Source organism: Lepisosteus platostomus, chromosome 6 (assembly GCF_059453375.1).
Source record: "Lepisosteus platostomus isolate fLepPlt1 chromosome 6, fLepPlt1.hap1, whole genome shotgun sequence".
NCBI lineage: Eukaryota > Metazoa > Chordata > Actinopteri > Semionotiformes > Lepisosteidae > Lepisosteus > Lepisosteus platostomus.
In genome coordinates, this window is record NC_142616.1 from 56,240,828 (window position 1) to 56,261,839 (window position 21,012).

Consider the following 21,012-nt stretch of genomic DNA (forward strand, 5'->3'; position numbering starts at 1 on the left):
TATTTCCTTAGCAGTGTTCAGAACCTGTGATCTCCAGAACCTGATAAACTAACAAATGTGTGGCAGTTTTAAATAACTAAGAAATGTAGAAATATGTGAGAGGACCCTTTCACATTGCTCATCGCAGACACTGCTGTCGCCTTAAGTCACGTCATTCTTGGGAAGCTAAACACCATTTTACCTCTAACCATTTACCATTTTGATCAGCTCAAATCTGGTTTTTAGGATACCCTATCTGGTTTTTAGGATACTGCGCTTTGCAGCCATTTAATGAGTCAATATTTGCTTGTAATCAGAAATACGTAACAGCTTATTAGAAGCTCATAAGATATGCACACTTAATCCATCACCAAAAATTTATTTTCCTAAAAAATGTCTGAAGTAAATTACAAATAAGCTCTGGTCACGGACTCTTATAATGAGCAGTTGAAGCTGCAGTAATTAACCTGCACATTTTAGTTCTGTCACGATTTGCATTTCAAATGAATTGAAACCAATTTGCAAATAAAAAGGGGGCTGACACTATATATCCCACAGATTACGTTCCATTGTGGTCCAGGAGGGATCCTGTCCACTGAGTATTATAGATAGCAATCAAACAGAAGATAGACTATGTGAACAACTGATTCAATCAAGTCACTAAGCATCCAGGGTGGACTTTAAAACCAGAATACAGTCCAAGACCACGAGTGAATATGACTGCTTAACATATCATTAAGCATTAAGTTCAGGGGATACTCAGCATAAAGTGCTATAAAGGGGCTATGGAAAGTCTTCACAGAGCAATGAGACAAAGACGTTGTACTATTCTTGGCCAGGGGAAACTCTGGTAGAGGTTTGTAGTAGTCCTGCTGCACAGTGATTTCCTCAGAGCTGTGAAATCTGTAAAGGAAGGAAGATTTTTCGACTGTATCTAGAGCAAAGTGGTACCAGTACCTTCTCCCCATAGCCTCTGTCTTTGGTCATCATCTCCCTCAAGGTCTGCAGGACTTTAATACACAGCCGTTCCTCATTCTCCTCCAGCAGCTGTTTAGTGTGCTTTATCAGCCTAAAAAAAAAGGAAAACACGGGGTATTCCTTTTGTTAAAAAGTTTCATTTTAATGTTCTCAGCTTTTTGTTAATTACATTTAACGGAAAGAGGAAAAAGAGCTTTTGGATTGCTGCCGAGTTCATTTTAGGCAAGCAAATGAGTTTTCACATAGAGGTTAGAATGTAGCGGGAAACATGCCCAGGACAGACGTCAACTCTGGTACTTGTAGCATTTGTAGGTAGTGCAGTTTTTAGCCATAACCCAGCAGTCAACATTCTTTAAGTCATCATGTTCCTCTCGTGTGACTTGTGTTACCAAACAAAAGTAACAAGGTGTCTTGCCTGGTTATTCTTATAATCAGGCACAAAAACATACACTTCTGTGATCTTCATACTTTAGTTTTCTGCCAGGACAAGAGGTGCTTCTGCTACAAACATCTAATTTTCACTAAAAAACCAAACAACATAAAATACCAAAGTATAACTCATGCTGGACATCAACATATTTTCTTTGATTGACTGCTCACTAGGTTAATCCACTCTGCATTCAGGGACAGATAATCCATATTTTAAATAGGGGCCTTTTCGAAGAGCTCCATATTTAGTATAATCCCTGTCACACCAGTGAGGTGTGATTAAGTGAGAATGGCTCATTCTATCATAATGCACCTGTTTTGTTCCGTCTCTTTGTAGCCATTGTCAAACAGTGGTCCAGGGGCATATGTACATGGAATACCTGAGTGCAGTACCGTTTAAAATATTGTTTTGTCTTATAGCATCCAATGTTATATTAAAACAGTCATGTTTAACCATTTTCACCCAACTTCTCTGATGAAAAAAGATTAGAAAAAATTGTAATTAAATTAGAGCCAACAGTGCACTGGAAAGACTCTTGACTCGACATTCTTTTTGCTTTATTCATGGCTGAAAGGGATGGGTTTGGTTGTCTTAGAATAAATGTTTCTGCTGTCCCCCAGTGGTATGAAAATGTAATGTCTGAAGATGCATACAGTATGTACGACATGTTTTTACTTTCTTCAAAAATCATTTTAAACATACTTAAAAATCTATTATTTTCTATTTTCACAGAAAGTTGTTCTTTGGGATGGGCTATAAGGAATGTTTTTTTAGAAGGTTATGTTATGTTCATTCCAACAGCATCTACTACGTTTTTAAGAAGCCATCAAGACAGCCAGGTTTTCCCACAGGAGATCTGGCCTTTAGTGCTCTAACAGGTCTGTCTGACCCACACAAGCAGACATACATTCTTCTCACAGAGGAGCCCCTAATGAAGTAACATGTCTGTGCCTGGTGAGAGTTTAAAGACAGAGAGGTAATGTAGTGCGAGAGCTTGGCAGTGAGTCACCCTGCCAGAGACCCATGGGCGGGATGTGGCTTTCACGGTGTCTGCACCCCAAGCCCTTCTGTTGATGTTAAATATGCATCTGGAAAAACTGTACAAATAGTTAATTGAGGAAAGTAGAAAGTGCTGACTTATCTTGATACGCCATTGCGTCTTGACTTCTGTATTGGATTTTACCTCACCCTTTCAGCAATCACCAGAGACTGCTTGCGCCTTCTCAATAAAAAAGTCCTGCATTTACAATAAGCAGTGGCACTGGTAAATCAGAATAGGTATTTACGATGTAACAAATACATATTTGCTGCACCTTTGTGACAAAAGAGTGATAATATTCCAGAAAACAAGGGCAAAGCAAAAAACTGTAATGCAACGCAATGTTGTTTATTTTCCGAAACATTTAAAATTAAAATAGGGGTTGTCTTTGCTTTTAAATAGAACAGTATCAAGAACTAAAATATTTTTAAATGTAGAGGAAATGCATGAATAATTCCAGAGCATGAAAAAATAATTTTGGTTATTTGGTTAATTTTGGTTTCTGCAACTTGTCTTTCCAGCATAACAGTGTTTCCTGAGAAATACTTTAAGACGGCACCTGCCTGAAGGTACAATTTGGTCCCATTTCTGGCAGATACATTTCTTGATACGTTATCACAAGTTAACATTAGTTATCAAGGTTACATTACCAGAAGACCTGAAAAGTTGTGAATGGATTAAAAAGTCATTATTCAAGTAGAAGTCACAAGGTTATTGATTGACTGAACTGCATGGGTGTGTTAATCTGGTTTCACGGTGACATTACCCTTCGCACACCCCAAAGCATAATGTCACTGTAAAACCAGATTAACACACTTCTCGTGAAGAGACCCATGCAGTTGCGTCAGTCAAAAACCTTGTGATTTCTACTTGAATTATGACTTTTCATGGGGCGGGGGGGGGAGGGGGATATAAATTGCAACGTGACTCTTTAGGAATCTTGCTAGTTTTTTATACTGTGTCTTGCAGACCCAGGCGATGATCCTGAGCAGTAAGTGCTGCAAATCGGTCTTGATGTGCGGTTTGGGAGGACTCATTCAGAAGCGGCAGAAGGACCGCTTACTTGCAGATAAACCCGCCACTCTCGCACTTCCTCCGCGCGTCAGTGTTTTCTGGGAAGAGCAGCTCCGGCCGATGAAGAACGTCGACCAGCACGCTGAGCTCGGCCTGGACAAGGGGCCGCAGCCGGTCCTCCAGCGCAGACACGATGTCCTGGAACAACAGGCCTGGGTTCACACATGGCTAATACATGCACGCATATAAAGAAGGTTTAACAGAAAAGCCATATTGAATTATCAGCTGATAACTCCAACCTGCTGACTGGTACAGGCCGATGCAGAAACATACGTTTTTACATCTTTTCCTGGGTGAGATTTGCCATAAGCAGCTCTTGCTAGAACATTCATGAGAGAGAGAGGAAAAAATGGGAGCTATGGGAGCCGAAATTAATGCTGAAGACGTTTTTCCACATGTCACAGGTGCAAAGGATCAATAGAGGAAGACAGGTGACAAACTGAACTTTTCTAGAAGATGGAACAGGTCCCCTGACATTCAGACATTTTCAGTGATTTCAGAAGAAAATGCGTGCCATTGGTAAAATAATAATCCCACTTATCCTGGAGATCAGAACATGAGGATGAGGTGTTAAATGAACTAGGAGAATTAGTATTGGGAAGGAGAGCTTCAAAAACACAGCTGGTTAGCTTGTTCCATACTCCCACAACCTTTTGTGTAAAGAAGTACCTTCTGTTCTCAGTAATAACGTAAGAATGAAGAAAGCAACATGCACAGGCTCATCCAGAATTTGAACCAGGGACTCCCTGGGGACACCTAGCAAACAAGCTGCAGATTGTCCAAAAAATGCCACTTGTTCAGTCAAGTATGGTGGAAATTGCATCAATCATGTGAAAACATGGGTCCTACCCAATGTTTGCTTTGATTTTAATATGTTCAATATATGCACAGAGCTAAGCAAAAATAAGATGTATATTTCATGGTCAGAAACACAAATTGCTTGGCGGTACAGCAAAAATAAGTTTAGATTTTGCTGTAACAATGTTCTGCAGAGTACTGTAGAATTTGATAAAAAATAAAAACTGGTAATTGTATGGGGAGCAATCTTAGAATGGAATGACAGTGAGGTGCCCAGGAACACCTACCAAAAATCCAGGATCTGTTTTAGTAAGTAAGTAAACCAATCAAATCGTAGATTATACAAAAATAAGTGTTGTTGCAAATAATTCAACAACAGAACAAGCAGGACAAGAAGACTTCATTTGGACTGGGAGATCAACAAGCAAAGTAAATTTAATGAGACTAAACAAAGGACATGCATTTCAAATATCATATGTCCTATTAAAATCTTTCAATGTGCAAGCTCACTTGAACTATTTTATAGTATTCGGTTTTGGACACTGTAATAGATATTGTTGCTCTAAAGGCAGGAAAGAAAACAGACTTCAATAAGATATTCAATTCCAAAAGGATTATCACCAAATAAAAAGCCTGAGTCACTATACACCAGGTACAAAAATCTATAAGAACAATTACCTATTTTAATAATACTTATTGTAATATTTTGGAGGAAATCCAAACTCACTATTCATAACCCAATTCAAAGCATTTTAACAAACAGAACAACCTGGAAGCATTCAAAATTCGGTGCAGGAAAATGCTTTCGGGCACTTGTATGGTGGATTGTGATACTAATTTAAATGTTATTTATTTTTCTGGGAAGTAAGACAGGACTAATAAGATTAGCTACAACATTACTTTTAGTGAATAAGTGGAAACAGAATTTTTCAAAGACCCATTTAACTGGTTTGCACTTGTCAGGTGCAGTTATTTATCTTGTTTTATTTTTTTGTGGTTCTGGAGCAGACTGTGACAGTCCGTTCACTTTCAAAAAGCCTCAATTCCCCTTTAACACTTCTGGATGGTATTACATCAACAAGTTACCTACTCACCAAATTAGTCACCACAGTGGGGAAAGAAATGGGGAACTCAAAATAAACTTCAGCGCCCTAATATAAACATATGCTGAAGACTCGAGGAATATCTGCACAGCTACAGAGCACATTAAACCACGCCAGACCTCAAAGGAACAAATGGGGCTCACACTATTCGAATGGCATTTTCATTTGATAACACAAAAATGGAATATTCTACAAAAGACAGCCGATTCAGCAATAATGGAGAGAGACTATACAGTAAAGACAGAATGAATCTGATAAAATCCAAACTGTCTGCTCAAGTTTTAGATTATTCTGACTTTAATTAGCTAAACAATCTACTAAGTAAATATATTTTGAGTGTAGCCTTACAGGAAGTTAATAAATAAGAGCTGAACGGGAACCTTTTTCAATCATATTCTGCTTTAAAAAATATCAGAAATAATACGATCACGGCCTAGAATTTTTGGGGAGTCTGTAAATTACTTTCTGTCCATGAATTATGAGCACTCAACCACAGCATTTAACCGGTCCGAGAAACGGAGTTCTAGTTGATCTTCATCTGTTGTTTTTTCCAGATAAACAAACGTGGCCCTGTAACCTCATGGTGATGACTCAGGAAGAAAGCGCTCATGACTGAGATGAGATGAACCTTGTGACCTGCTCACTGCTGACTACTCCCACTGGAGCTGGAGGGGCTTAGCCAGTGTCTGGAAATGCAGCCTCATCACCACTGTTCGAGGAACCCAAAATACAAAATTATTTATTTTTTTCCTCCAATTCTGAAGAAAACGGATGTCAGGAGGAATTGACCCCTCCCAAGTCAGACCACATTAAAGCCCAGTAGCTCATTCCATCTATTAGCTAATTGCTTACTTCCATTTAGGGTCGCTGAGAGCCGGAGCCTATCACAGCAAGCAACAGGCACAAGGCAGGGTACATTCCAGGACACACAGACACGTACACACTCACTCATAGTCATAATCACACTAGGGCCAATTTTCCCAGAAGCCAAATAACCTACCAGTATGTTTTTGGACTGTGGGAGGAAAGAAGAGCACCTAGAGGAAACCCACATAAACATGGTGAGAACATACAAACTCCACAAAGATAGCACCAGGTGATTCCGTATTGAATGTATTTATTAAACCTAATCAATTTTAATACTCAAATATACATGCAATTGGCACTTTCCTCAAACAAGCGGGTACTGGTGATCTTTTACGGGAACAATTGACTCTTTATAGGAATACAGATATTTCTTTTACAATTTATTACGTTCTGTATCTAATTACATAATATATTGTACATTATGATGCACAAATAAAGTAGTCAGCAGCTGTAAATGTGCTCTCACAGAACTTTAGTTTAGTAAGTCTCAAACCCAGTAGACTTATGGTAATGTTTACCTTCTTTCACAGAAAGAACCAAAATATGTATTCGAGAAGGAGCTGTAACATTTAATTGTAAGGTAACATTTTTCTCTATTTAAATGTAAGGGAGCATTTTCTTCTAAAATTCAACAGAATTTTGAACCGGAATTTCAAGGATACTCATCGAGAACACAGGTAGCAACAGGAAAATGTGCCATGTGTCATTCCAAAAGGAGTTACAAGGTCATTCTGCCTTTGATTTGGAGGCCTGCTTTACACAGTGCTACTTTAAAGGGAGAAAATATTAATCTTCAAAAATACTAATTATACAAATAAAATACTATATACTATATAAAATACTAATACATTTGAAAGTAGTTATAACACAGACCAAAAATCAAGAAACCCTCTTGAAAATACATGAATACTAAAAAAAAAAAAGATTTCTTCAAATTTTGAAGACCACGCAATTACTTTGATTCCACCAAAATAAGTGGTTAACACAACCACTAGAGCTGATCTAAATGCCAGACACCCAAAGCATTACATAAAGGCCACGTCTATATAGGCAAAAAACGCTGGGATAAAGGTGAAAACAAAAGGGCAAAAAGTATTTTTTACAGGTCAGGCATGCATTGCTGAGTGGGGGCATTGCAGGATTTGTCCCATAAAACAGGTATTTCAAATTCCAGAGACAGAGGAACGTCTCTTTCAGCAGATACAGGAGCACATACCTGTAGCCTCTCTATGATGTTCCTGTAGTCTCGGGAGGCAGCCAGCACAGAGTCCCTCCGTGCTGCGTTGCGGGCCGACATCCGCCAGCTCATGGCTGTCTTCTGGACAATGTTGTGGGATTTCAGGAACAGGTTATTCACTTGGCTGTCCAGGTCCACAGGAATGGCTATAGCTCTGCTTTTGGCTACATAACAGAAAAGAGTTAAATGGTATATTTGAATCTTTACCTTGACTATTTCAAGTGACTGTGGGGCTTGTGCACAGCTGTGAAGGTTGACCATCATGACAGAAATAATACTGCTGAGCACTAACATGCCTTCTTTCATTACAGTACATACAGGATGACACACAACTGTACACTCGTGCCATTGCTACCATTCCATCAAAAAAGCAAAAACCAGTGACTGACATTAGGACCTCCATGCACAGTAAGGAGTTACCCAAGGGGTCGGTGCAAGAGATGAGTTGGAGGAGGGATGTATGAGACGAAATATGAAAAGAGAGTGATTTGTGAATGACAGTTTTGAGAAATAACACTTGGAATGATGACAATTTCTGGCATGGGGTAAAGTTGGGGTGCAAGTAGCTAGTAGTTTGGTTTCTGACATCCCTCCCAACAGTCAGGTAATTTCCTCATTTAATAAACTACTGTACGCTAAGTTTGGTAGTAATGCTTACTACAGTTACAAGGAGCTCATGAGTTTAGCAATACTGAACCAAACCTGACGGGAAACAGCAAAGTCTGCTTGTAACCCTAGACTCCGGAAGTAGGGAAAACATTAATAAACAATAAATCACTATTTAATCAAGCATTATGTTCATTGAAATAACACACAGGAGTACAAAAAGAGACATATGCCTTAGGCTAATATTACAACTAAGTAATGAATTAAGGATAAATTTAATATGCTCTGGGACAGCAGAGGTTTGGAAAAGAACGATTCATTTGAACATTGAGAAATTCCAGCAGATAACATGGAGAAAATCCACTGCAGGCTTTAGATAAAGGAGGACCTTCTCCAGCTCAGCACTATTCACCCCTGCAGGATGAAGACTGCCAAGCGTCTTACCCACGTCAGAGAGCACCTTAATGCATCCCTCGACCGAGCCTTTCTGGACCGGCATCAGCCAGTTACAGTGGTAGACCCTGAACACACCCTGCAGGAGCTGCACAAACACTGGCTGCCGAGTCTGGGGAGAGAGGAGATGAGGGATTTTAGAGAGGAATCCCGGAACACCCACACCAGCGCCTGCTCTGAGTTGTGCTACTGCTGTCGCTTTGCCATACACAAAGAAGAAAATAAAAACCACAGGCCTGGAAAATGATCAATCAATGATACTTTTCAACCAAAGAGGGAAAGAAATGTCATACACTGAAGATACAGTACATTAAACCCCCCCCCCCCCCCCCCCCAACATTTTTCTTCTTCGGAGCTATGGTATGTTTTTCTTTTTGTATTCAAGTTTTGAAAGGACAAACCCACCCAGTTTTGGAACTGCCAAGTTTTTTTTAAAGTTTCATGTTTTCATCCAGGTTTCATGTCAATATCAGGAATTGTGTATAGAACTAGAACACTTCCTGTGTGTTAAGGTTCTTATTACAATTATTGTTGTACCAGTCACCCCAAGTGAGAACAGAGCCACTTCAGAGAAATCATATTACTTAAACAACAGCAAACACCACAAGATGCAAGTGAAAACATCCAAAATAATAAACTACTTACTTCCTACTTTCAGTTGTAAAGTAGTTGCTTAGAAGACCAGTACTGCATCGACTATGCACAGTACAAAGACTTCTCGCATATTGCTTACAAATCAACTAATTGATTTGTACTGACAGTCTAGAAAATTAAAATTATAGTATTTAGCATTTAGAAAACAAAGACAATATTTTACTTTGACAATGTTCCAAATATTCTGAGCATTTGTTACACCTTTTTGATATGTACAATCAGAAACTTCAATAATCAATATAACTAACTTCAGGATTTAGTAAAAAAATGGATTAACACATTAAGAATTTGATACTTAATTTAAATTGCCCAGAATTCTTGGTAACAGAATGGCATTGCTCTGTAATCCACTAAACCCTAAAAGGGAGAGGGATTTCTCTTTGTAGAATTCTACTGGAATCTAAAAGCATGTACAAGAAGTGGACATTTAACAGGGCCTCTCCCAAACTTGTGAGAAGCCGGTATCAACACTTGCTGTCTAGCAGGCCTGTAGGACTGCTAACATGGGCACTGAAGCAGCTTTTAATAACAGATGTAGTTCAAAATAGAAAATGTTTTGTAGAAAACTTGGCACTACAATTCTCTTTTACAGCCCTTCAGACCTACTACAGCAGTGCCATACCATCTGTGTCACTACCACCATAACCAGACCACACCCTGTGCACTCACTGCTGGAGAAACTATTTCAAAATACCTCTGTTATTTTCCCCAGAATCGAAGCCTGTTACGAAAGAAAAAGGGTTAAAATGTCAAACCACCACTGTACAATCCTGTGTGATTGCCCTGTGTGGCTTGGTTTGTAAAGTACTTAAGATTCTTCAACTTCAGGAATTTGGGTAGGAGATTCTGGCCAAAAGGTTGTTTCTAACTAGGCCAAAGTCCCCAGTTTAGACTATTCTGTTCACTATGTGCATTTTTATTTTATAACAATGTATTTCCAATGCATGTATTTCCATTGTGAGCCTCCGAGTACAGGAAAACCTGACTTTTAAAACAGCCTAAACATTTTTGATCCAGTGATAAAACCAGTTACAGCATACACAGCTACGTGTATAGAACTGACCATGCAAACAAAATGAAACTTAAAGGTTGAAATGTGAATGGCAGTACTTGAATTCCTTACAAAAAGGCATGTAACATCCAATGTATTATCTGACATGTGACCAATACTGATCTTGAGTTTGTATTTATCCTAACTTTAGTGTTAGAATTTTACTCAAATCAGGAAAGAAAAAAATATAGAGGCTATACATTTCCCCCTATAAAATTGGATTATATACTGTGTGGAAACCCCTGCATATCAAAACATATTTATTCAAATTTTAAGGGAAATAAATGTCAAAAATAAATTCCAAAATCAAAACAAAATGAAAGGGAAAAAAAGGACCATGAAGAATGCACCTTTCAGTTGGTTTTAACAATAATGCTGGAAGAAAACATATGGAAATGTATTTTCTCAAAGTATTTTTGTTTTCTTTCAGTTATATTTTTCTATTTTGACTTCCAGTCCCCCATTCTTTCATTTAAATTTTGATTGTGTATAATCAAAAAGCACAAAAGGACCCCAAAGGCAAAGCACCGTATTGTACATTTGGTAAACAGTAGGAGAGTAAGACTTAAGTAACAATACAGTATGTTATATACTGTTTTAATCAATCTGACATCTGGCCATGTTTAAATACATTTTCCATTAGCGTAATGTCTACTGCAATGCTTTATTTCCTGTTCTTTCAAGTTGTCATTCATGTCTTTTGGAGTATTGTGGAGTGCCGATGCTGAAATGCCAAAAAACGTCCAGAGCACTGATGTGTTGAAATGGTTGTACTGGCTGCTGGTGCATTACAGAATCGAAAAGTACAAATTATTTTACTTGTGCTTAAAGCGCTTAAAGACCTGACACCGGGTTATTTAACTGAAATATATCAGTCAGACCTTACACTGAGATCAACTGATGTGGTTTATTTATAGTTTAAGAGTAAAACAAGACACTCCAGAGACTGGATCTCATTACCCTCTTTCACGAGAGCTTTACACTCAAACAGAAGTTTTAAAGTTTACTTGAATTGCATCCTTCATCTGATATTTTTCACAATTAAGTCTGCCGCTGAATGGAGGGGTACATAAAGCATTTTGGCTAACTAAAGCTAAAGCCTTTTCAATTCCAGAAAAGGTTGCTTTCAATTGTTTTCTTTCCAAAATAAAGCACTTAATTACCACAGAGTATGTGGTACACAATTCATGTTGTAATACAGGCATTAACACAATCTGAGGTACGATTACATTTAAACAGTGGCCTGTGTGCATTTAATATAAATCAGTCATCGTAACAACTAACAAAACAGAAGTTTTTTTTAAATCTAAGAAAATGCAATTATCAGTAAGGAACTGTTTCCAAGTTAAATTTGTATAAAGGAAGGAAAACAGCTTTAAAGGGGAGCTATGTGGGAATACAAAGCATATGGGGTTTCCAGTCTATGGTGTTACAGCAGATTCATACTTACATATATGTTACGAAAGACCTATATGAAAAGAAACTGTATATTAGCTTGGAGAACTCCAGAGAATCCCCATAAGACCATGAAAAAGAAAGGTTTGCCTGCAATGTCAATTACTTCAGTAATAAAATTCAATCCATGTGCGTCTAATGAGTGCAGAGGACAAAGTGTTGCACAAAACAGGCATTCTTGTTAGGCCTCTCAAGTACATCTAACGCAGAATTACTGTTACAAGAAAAAAAAAACGTGGTCGAGTTGTTTTCTCTAAGCTGCACTGCCATATAAGATTATAGAGCATGGATAAAACCAAATCTTGTGTTATTTACTTAATCTTGTGTATTACAGCTGAATGAAAGGAACTCTTATAAAGTGGAAAAAAGTTGCACCATCTCTAGAAATGTAAGTGTGTTGAAATGTTGACCTTATGACACTGGTTTCATAGACAAGTTTTCGTCAATCTCTATCTTGTTTTTTTTAATCCTCAGACCTTCAAAGGACATTTGTACAGTACTGGAAAAGGACATGCAGATGTGCGTTCACAATAGAATGTTTTTGGTGGTGGCTATTTTAGTTTTTAGGACTGTGACTTCATGATTGCTAAACGGAGTCTGTCCCGAGGGCATGTGAACCGGGTTACCTGTAAACTGGTACTCTGGTCAGAGAAGGGGGAGCTGAAGAAGGTAGTGACAATGCTCATCACTGTCTCCGTCACATAGCGCTCCAAGATGATGTCTGCGTGCTTCCTGTCGCTTGTATTGTTGCAGACCTCAAAGGGTGAAAACAGACTCTTCTTGAACAGCTGACATTTCATTCTCTTTCACCACTGTACTCACCACTTGGTGAGAAAACATGCTAACAAACCAGTTTGTTTTTTGGGGGGGCTATTAATAAGGGCAGCTTGTAGCTTGACCAAAATAAAGCAATTACACAACTAGTTCAGTGTATAAATATAACAATACTACACATAGAAAAAAGGGAGTGCATTTTTCTCCAATAGGGTTTCACCGAGTCATTTTGTCATGTTTCAGACAATCAGCTTTATTTTGCTGATATGACTTGAAAACCTAAATATTTGTTCAAAAATTCTTCAATGCTTCGAGGAACAAAACTACAAAACTATTTAAGAAATGCAAATGTGTTACTGGTTACAATATAGTGTTTGATGTAAACCAATTACAAAACGTTAACATGGTATTATTATTGCAGCATAACATAACATAAGTTCACAACAACTTCCATGCACCTGAAGTACCCATCCTTCCACATAGAATTACAGACAGAAATCGAAAAGAGACTGGAAGATACACGTGGAATGCAGAATTAACTCTAACATTCACAATATGCACATAAAGGATTTCACACCTACCCTGCATATGTCAACCAGGAAATTCTCAAAAAGTTTCCACATGTGATTGCTGGTATAGATTTCTTTCATCTCCACTTCAGTGTCCACATAGCAGTGATTCAAAAAGTTGATGTATGCAATTTTCACCTAGGAAAATAATCAATCACTAATTTCATTTAAAAGAGTGAGATGTCTGCAGTTAGATGTCTAACATACAATATTCTGTGAGTACAAATCCTCTACCTAGCAATTTTTTCCCCATCTTTTCAAATTAAGTACTTTATTTCTAACATCTTAAGCTGCAAGCCTGCACCTTTTCTATAAAATCTTATGCCTTCCAGTATAACATGGATCTGAAAGGTTACATAAACCTTTATACAATGCAAAATAATGAATTTGTCTGTATAATAATGCATAGTTTAGATCGATGTAGTCATTACATTATATAGATACATGAAGTCTTACAAATATTTCCTCAGAAAACCTAAAGATTTTACTTAAATGAAGATTTGCTATGCTCTGGACATAGTTCACCTACACAATAATCATATAAACTGTTTAAAATAAATTTCTATGGTGTGGGCAGAGCTCTGCAAGTCACTGGTGTAGAATGCAGATGTAGTCCTCTCGTGCAACACACATTCCAGGTATAGGCTGCAAGTCTACTGTGACTCTTACCAGCAACTTTCACTTAATGGGTGGATAGAGAGGGCAATTTCCCTGAGGTGTCTAAAATGAAATCTAACATTCTGTGCTCGTTAGCAACCATTCCATATTCCAGACCAGACCCTGTGCATGCTCCTAACTCACATTTAACTTTAAAACACTAATCACCAGCCTTAAATAAGGCTTTATTTGGACAGTAGTTCAACTGTATGACACATCTTTCCATTTTCCATGTGCCACCACCCTAACCACTGCTAATCTTTCTGGAGATGCAGAGAAACCAGAGGCATGTGCGGACAGATTTACACTTTCAGGACAACCCAGCCAGAGGTCTTACTTCAGGAATGCAGTCCTCGTGCGTCACCACCCTGACAATGTCATCCAGAGGGAGCAGCGAGTTGCACTTGATCTCGGTGTAGACGTTTTTGCCCTCTGTGCACACGGCCAGCAGCTCCACCAGGTGGATGTGATACATTAGGGGGCTGTTCTCGTCCATGCGGTCCCTTTCGGAGCGCATCATCAGCACGAGGGTCTGGAAGGAGGCCCGGTCATTGTAAAAGACCAGGACGTCCTCTCCCGCATTCACCAGCTACAAAAAATTTTGGTTTTTTTCAATACAGATGTTACACAGTACACCTTTACTTCTTTTGTCTTCCCATCTATAACATTTTAGTACTGCATCATTCAAATAGCTACAGTATTTCTTATTTAGCTTTATAAAGCTATACATAATATATTACAGAAACTGCTCAAAGAAAAAGTGGTGGGAAATCCAATTCAATACACTTTCTAAGCATTTGTCAGCTTGAAGTGGGCAGGACTCTCTGGTACCTAGAATACAAAATGTAAGTATTCATTGCCTGTGAGAAAAGACAGATAAAAGTAAAAAAAAACTCAAGTATACCCATTACAATGTATTTTGTTATACAAAAGCAAGAGGATTCTTTAAATGCAAGGAAATGGAGTCATGTTTTGTCTTGTCACATGAAGGGTCAGCGTACCTCAGCCATGACTATATCCTGGCACTTCTTGATGAACTTCCCTTCCGCTTTGACAATGGTCTGAAGGAACTTGAGATACTGGACATTTCGGCCGTGGGTCTCAATACAGTGGACAAAGTGCTGCACCACGCGCTCGCTGATTTCACTGCACAGCTGAAAATTGTTCATGAAGATGTGCTGCATAGTCACAGCTTCCAGGATCTGAGATAAACAGAAACAGAACAGTTCAGAACATCAGCTTGTCACAGAAATAAGCAGCAATACCTAAATCTGAGGAATCTGAAGACCTTTGGTTGCATTCTTTTAGGAGTCTAAATAATAATCATTTGGACCTGATCATCCTGTTAAGTAAGACAGCAGATATCATAATCCATATTCAAATCCTAATGATTTCTTAATTTAATGAAAGATGAAGCCCAATTTGCCAATAACAAAAAAATGGTTTATCCAATTTCAAAATGGAACACGACAAAGTCCTCCACTGTTTAACAGCAATGTCTGAAAGAATAGAACTATACAAGAACTGGTCTCATACCATGCTATTTTCTAGTCATAAGCAACTGACCAGTGAAATTAAGCCAGGCCCCACATTTTTAATGAGTATTCAAAGTTTAAAATGACATGAAACTAAAATCTCAGTTTCATTTGAAATGTCACATTTTCTGCATCTTTTGCAGCATGAGACTATACTGTATATATGCATTACCGAGAACTTTTATAAGCACTTTCTATTTTGCTGTTCACCCAGAAGAACCCGTCCCCTGGTGCTGCGTACCCCTGGGTTGAGGAAGAGGTTGATATGTTTGTGAAGCAGCGCCTGGTTCTGTTGATTCCCAGCACAGAAGTTCTGCAGGAACTCATGAGCCAGTTTCATGATCTCTTGCATACGGATGTCCTCCCCCTGCAGCCAACACAAACAACCATTACTGACGCACACTGGACTGTTCACAACCACCTGCCTGCCAGAGATGCAGAACACATTTTCGAGTATCTAAATTTCTGCAGTTAAAGCCTAAAGGGCAATTAAAAACATGTCGCCTAAGTAACTTGGAGCCATTTTCAGAAGGAACACAATAGCTCTCCCACGTCACCTAGGTGATATGTGGCAGCCACTACACGCAGATCAGGTGGAGAAGGAAGGCAAGATCCAGTGGAAATTTAAGAAGGCCAGCTTTGCAAGCAAAATTCAGAAAGGAGACAGGTTAACGCAGAATCTTAAAATAACCAAATAGTCAGGACTTTGGTTTAACAGCTCATTCTGGGAAACGTGGGGCATTGTTATTTTGTAAATTTGATTCCAGAAGGAAGAGAAGGTTGTCACCTACTGATCAACCAACTCCATGTACATGAACAAACTGTTTTTTGTAATACCTCTTCCATACCAGTGCTGGCTAGGCCCAACAATTATTAACTTCCAGGAACTGACAAAGTCATGCTACAAGGTGGTAAATACCACTGTCTAATCTAGGTAGGACTTATCCAGTCAAAAGCAGCTCTTACAGAGATGAGCCCACAATGCAGCCCCCTACCTTCTCATAAGGGATCTGCAGTAACTCCAGTACCACTGTGTGAGCACCCATATTCCTCAAGAGTCTCTGCTGCTGTTTCTTGCTCTTCCTGCCAGATGAACCCTCCTGGACACACAGTTTACTGAGCCTGATCAAGATCTAATGGGAGAGGTGTCATTAACTCATTAACAAATGAATACAATACAACAGGTCAGGTGTTTATGGTTTTAAATAAATGAATGAATGTGGAGGATTTACAGAATGGGGGGGGGGGGGGGGTAGTTCTGAACAGTGAAGTGGTTGAAGGTCTTCAAAATCTCCTAAATTGTGTGGTTCTGTCTGGGATCATGAAGGCAGTTTAACTCATGAAAGGGCTGGAATTCACTGGGATACAGTGTGATGGAAAGGTAGAAAATCACTTATGTCTCTCAGGATAAAAAGCACTGCAACCTCAATATTGAGGCAGAGAATGAATACTTAAGGGACACCTTCTGCAGAGTAAGTGTTTTCATTTAGCAGGGAGCTGAAAAGAAATTGTCATGCATCAAAAAAGAACCAAGTGTTAAAAGTTTGGTAAGCTTTTATGTACTGGCTTGACACAATGAGCCATTAAAACATACCTCCTTCACTACTCTGTAATTATAGCTGCTGGTGCTTTCGGGCTTCTTTGCTTTATCTGAACCACTTGCATTTGCATCTCCCTGCAATGAACAACAAACTAAAAAAGCATGTTTTCACTCAAGATCTAAACAAGTGAACAGAAAGAGAGGAGTGACTCAGTTTAGAGAGTTAAGGGCACTCCATCCGAACATCTTAACAGCTTATGTAAATTAACTGTTTAATCATTTGGTATAGGAATACATTACCCTGTGTTGGAAACCATAACATATCTGATGTTATTAAAACCAGGCTGTGGATACATAAAAAATTCAACACAGCGGACTTGGCCAGTATTGATGAAACAAGGAACGCTTCCAGCGTTACCTTTGTCTTGCGCTCCGTGTCACCAGCTGGCCCATCTCCTGCGTCTATTCCCTCATCGGGACCCTGTCGCTTATAAACCCACAGCTCTGACTTCTCCACAATGGACCTCAGCTGATCCAGGTCCGACTTGATCTGCTTGTAGTTGTCAACGTCTTGGCTTGTGACAAGGAGCTGAACCTGGCAGAGGAGTCTTTGCTTAGTTAGAAATTACTGCAAAAAACACATAATACATTCACACAAGGTCCAATACTGACGACTTACGTTATGATCAGAATATCTGGATCTAAGGTTAGTGAGACTGGATTGGGAAACCTTTTCTTTCCAGGAATATTCCATCAGAGAATGAGTTAGCTGCAGCACACGGGGAATACAGATACCTGTTTGAATGCTTGCAGGACCTCCTGCCTCTGGCTGAAGTGTCTGAAGAGCAGGTGGAGAGCCCCGGACACCAGCGGGGGGTAGTCATGCATGGTGAGATGCAGCAGGACACGCAGAAATGTCCTCCCTCCATGGTCGTCCAGGTCCAAGGGCGTGTTCTCCTCACTAAAGAGAGCTGCTATGAGTGAGAAGCTGTGCTGCATAGTTCCAGACAATGGATAGCCAGTTAAAACTAGCACAGATCAGCCCTCCCCAGTTTCACAGTGAAGCACCTGGGACTGTACAGAACTAACCTCCAAACGTTTAACAACATTTTTGTTAACATGCATGACCCAAGCTCACTGCATCTTTGGATTAGCATCTCATCCTGCTATTCTGCACCTGCAAGCTGACTTGTGCTTTGTAGCAAAAGGATGATCAACAGCATTTGCCATCTTTGACTGTACCTGCACTAACACCCTCTATTTCAGAGGCTTCAGGGAAACCATTCTTGCTCATTTGTGTATTTGCAGAACATTTTAAAATATTTTTTTAAATGGAAAACCAGGAACTCCCTGCATAGTGTTTCAGATCCCCAATTAAATGTATCCATATTTTTGGAGAGCTACAGCAACAGTATATGAATTACTTCACCTTCCGCCAAAAATCCCCTCTGCTTGCTCCTCGATGTGTTCAAAATCGAGAGCTCCTAAGGAAGTGAAAAACAAACTTAAATAAGAAGAAACATTTCCAAGTTCCAGTAATTGATTTGAAAATTGTCTGTAATGTGCCAAAATCAAAATATACAGCCAACTTAAAAGGCCTTCCCGTAACTAGATACATTCTTCTAATGTCCTCTGAGTGCCCTCATCAACTTTTAACATCTCTACAGTACAGACATGAGAACTATGGTACGTCATTCTCCTGACCTTGCATATTGTTGTGTCCATCTTGACTGTTGCCTGAAGACAGGTCTGACTGAGAATTGCTTTCATCGAACTCCCGTTTAAAGATGCACAAGAGACATGATATCCTGTAGTCCAGCCTCACATTTAGAATGAACTGCAAAAGAGGATGTAAATGTGTTTAACCCAAGCAGTGATTCAAAAACTAATGGACTTACTATGGGTAAAGTGGACTTACTATGGGTAAGGGCCAATTTCCCATCGGCCCTTACCAATCATGGCCTCCTAATAATGTGTGGTGAGCGTTCTGGCACACTATGGCTGCCGTCGCATCATCCAGGTGGATGCTGCACATTGGTGGTGGTTGTGGAGGAGAGTCCTCATTACCTGTAAGGTGCTTTGAGTGGAGTGTCCAGAAAAGCGCTATATAAGTGTAAGCAATTAATATTATTAAAGTTCTACTTTTGATTCGAAATCACTTTTTGATAATATCTTCATACTGACCACTAAATATGTTTCTCACCAGAAACTTTAAACATATTAATGATTAAGACTTTCTGCTAAATGGTGAAAGCATAGCAATTTGCTCATGGGAAGCATAGACTGTTAGAAAAAGAATCTAAATTAGTATTTCTTCAGATAAATTCTGAAGTACACATACAGACAGAACACAAACGGACTGTTTAGAGGAAAATAAATAAAAGAAAACTGAGCAGAGAGAGTATTCTGAACCTGGAGGATTTCAATGATCTTCAGCTTGGTGTCCATGACTAAGATGTCTTCTTTCTCTGGTTCAGTCTGTGTTTTAACAACATCCCCATCTGGGGGATTATTTGTGGTTGCTGGGAGAAACCCCCCTCCTCTCAAAACCACCTGGGTCATCAGCTCCCCCACTCCATGGATGGACCTCATGACATTGCTGCCTGTGTACAGAGGGAAGCTCTCAGTAACACTGATCTGAATGGAATGGAAACCTTTTAAATGCTGTTTAATATATATATACAGTATATAGTGGAACATATACTTGACAATTATGTAGCTTTATATAAAATCATGATGGCACTTGATGCTTTTAGGTGCATTTTAGATTTATAATTCTCTGATGAATATGTTGACTAAACTTGCTTGAAAACACGATTCCTTACTATGAGAAACACCTGGTGAAAAGCACACAACTTCCAATTGACATACAATTCATTCCTTCAAAACACAGCACACCCCCCCTGAACACAAGCTAGTAATCCTGAGCAATAATTAAAATAATCTCTGTATATGATAGACTCTTAGGGAAACATTACATCCTAAATGCATTTCGGAGGTTTTGTGAACAAAAATCTTCTAATTGAAAACAACAAAAAGAACAACTTTGTGCGCATGATACTTGAGTAGCTATCTTTTATAATACCATATATTGAAAAGGTACATAACTTAAATGAAATCTTATTATCCAAATTAAAACATATACCCCCCCTTAACAGCAAAAAAAAAAGGCTTATCTATTAGTACTGACATACTGTATACAACTGACTGTCAGAAGCCACAAAATCATGATTTTAAAACCAAACTCTCACTTCACATTTTACCTTTGGCTTCATCTCCTTTTTCCAACTTGTTGATTGGAAAGATTGTAGTGACATGGACACAGTCCAAGATAGCCAGGAGGATTTTGGTCAATCTCAAAAGATCGTTAAAATTGTAGAACCCAAAATAAATGAGGTTTCGGGCTAAATTCACCACCTTGAGAAAGAAAAAAAAGTAACAAAAAGGTGATTAGTCTATCTCTTAGCTCATTTTTTAACGTTGCAACGTTCATTCCACTCCCAAGACAGCAATACAGATTTTTGTCAATGAACATACCTCAAAGGTGAGTTTATTTTTTTCCTTGTCTGCAAAGGGGAAGTTTTGAACAACGACATCTCTCAAATAACTCTCCACGAATTCCATTGTCTGGGCAAACCTCTCCTTGATTTCATCCTTTGAAGTTCCATTGTTGTCATAACTGGCAGGGTGGGGAAGTCTTGTTTAGAAGGCGGCACTGAGAGCTTACAGCATTTAGATTCAAGACCTAACTGATCAATTCCTAATTTCACAAACAGCACTTACTCATCAATGGCGATTTTGGAAGGGATCTCTGACCATAGACGGGCATACTTGACTGGGGTAACCTGCTCTTGGGGGTCACGATCCACATGCATGTGTAACATCAGACGGCAGAAGGATGCCCTGAGATCAAAGGGCAGGTCCTCATCCGACATACAGCGGAGGATGAGATCAACATCCAGCTGGCTGGAAATCTTATTGATGGCCAGATACTGACGGTCCAGACACATTCGAGCAAACAAGTTTAACTGATACCTGCAAAGACAGAAACGTTATCCTACACCAGGGAAAAATAAGAATGGTGTCTATAGTCTAAGACCACTTCCACTCAATAAAACTTTCACATTTTATTGTTTTTTTTTCCCCATTGGGATCTGAAATATTATATGAAGTAAAATGTTTTCCACATGAGTAGAAAAATGGCTGAACGTTA

General features: G+C 39.0%; 1 protein-coding gene across 14 annotated transcripts in view; it reads right to left on the bottom strand.

The window, feature by feature from the left end:
• The window catches only part of itpr1b (inositol 1,4,5-trisphosphate receptor, type 1b), a 139,069-nt gene that overhangs the window by 71,260 nt on the left and 46,797 nt on the right, over positions 1-21,012 (bottom strand). For 8 of the 14 annotated variants that reach the window (XM_088636449.1, XM_088636448.1, XM_088636446.1 and 5 more), the window contains exons 20-40: positions 20,583-20,834; positions 20,337-20,478; positions 20,063-20,216; positions 19,212-19,402; positions 18,504-18,636; positions 18,229-18,283; positions 17,595-17,760; positions 17,218-17,394; positions 16,854-16,934; positions 16,255-16,392; positions 15,501-15,626; positions 14,726-14,926; positions 14,062-14,313; positions 13,080-13,205; positions 12,351-12,479; positions 11,720-11,737; positions 9,913-9,939; positions 8,556-8,676; positions 7,485-7,669; positions 3,490-3,638; positions 937-1,048 (exon numbers count right to left, since the gene is read on the bottom strand). In XM_088636449.1, coding sequence (XP_088492575.1) covers positions 937-1,048; positions 3,490-3,638; positions 7,485-7,669; positions 8,556-8,676; positions 9,913-9,939; positions 11,720-11,737; positions 12,351-12,479; positions 13,080-13,205; positions 14,062-14,313; positions 14,726-14,926; positions 15,501-15,626; positions 16,255-16,392; positions 16,854-16,934; positions 17,218-17,394; positions 17,595-17,760; positions 18,229-18,283; positions 18,504-18,636; positions 19,212-19,402; positions 20,063-20,216; positions 20,337-20,478; positions 20,583-20,834 — 2,935 coding nt within the window. The remainder of the gene's footprint in view (positions 1-936; positions 1,049-3,489; positions 3,639-7,484; positions 7,670-8,555; positions 8,677-9,912; positions 9,940-11,719; positions 11,738-12,350; positions 12,480-13,079; positions 13,206-14,061; positions 14,314-14,725; positions 14,927-15,500; positions 15,627-16,254; positions 16,393-16,853; positions 16,935-17,217; positions 17,395-17,594; positions 17,761-18,228; positions 18,284-18,503; positions 18,637-19,211; positions 19,403-20,062; positions 20,217-20,336; positions 20,479-20,582; positions 20,835-21,012) is intronic. The other 6 variants (XM_088636452.1, XM_088636450.1, XM_088636454.1 and 3 more) reach the window with 1 other exon arrangement.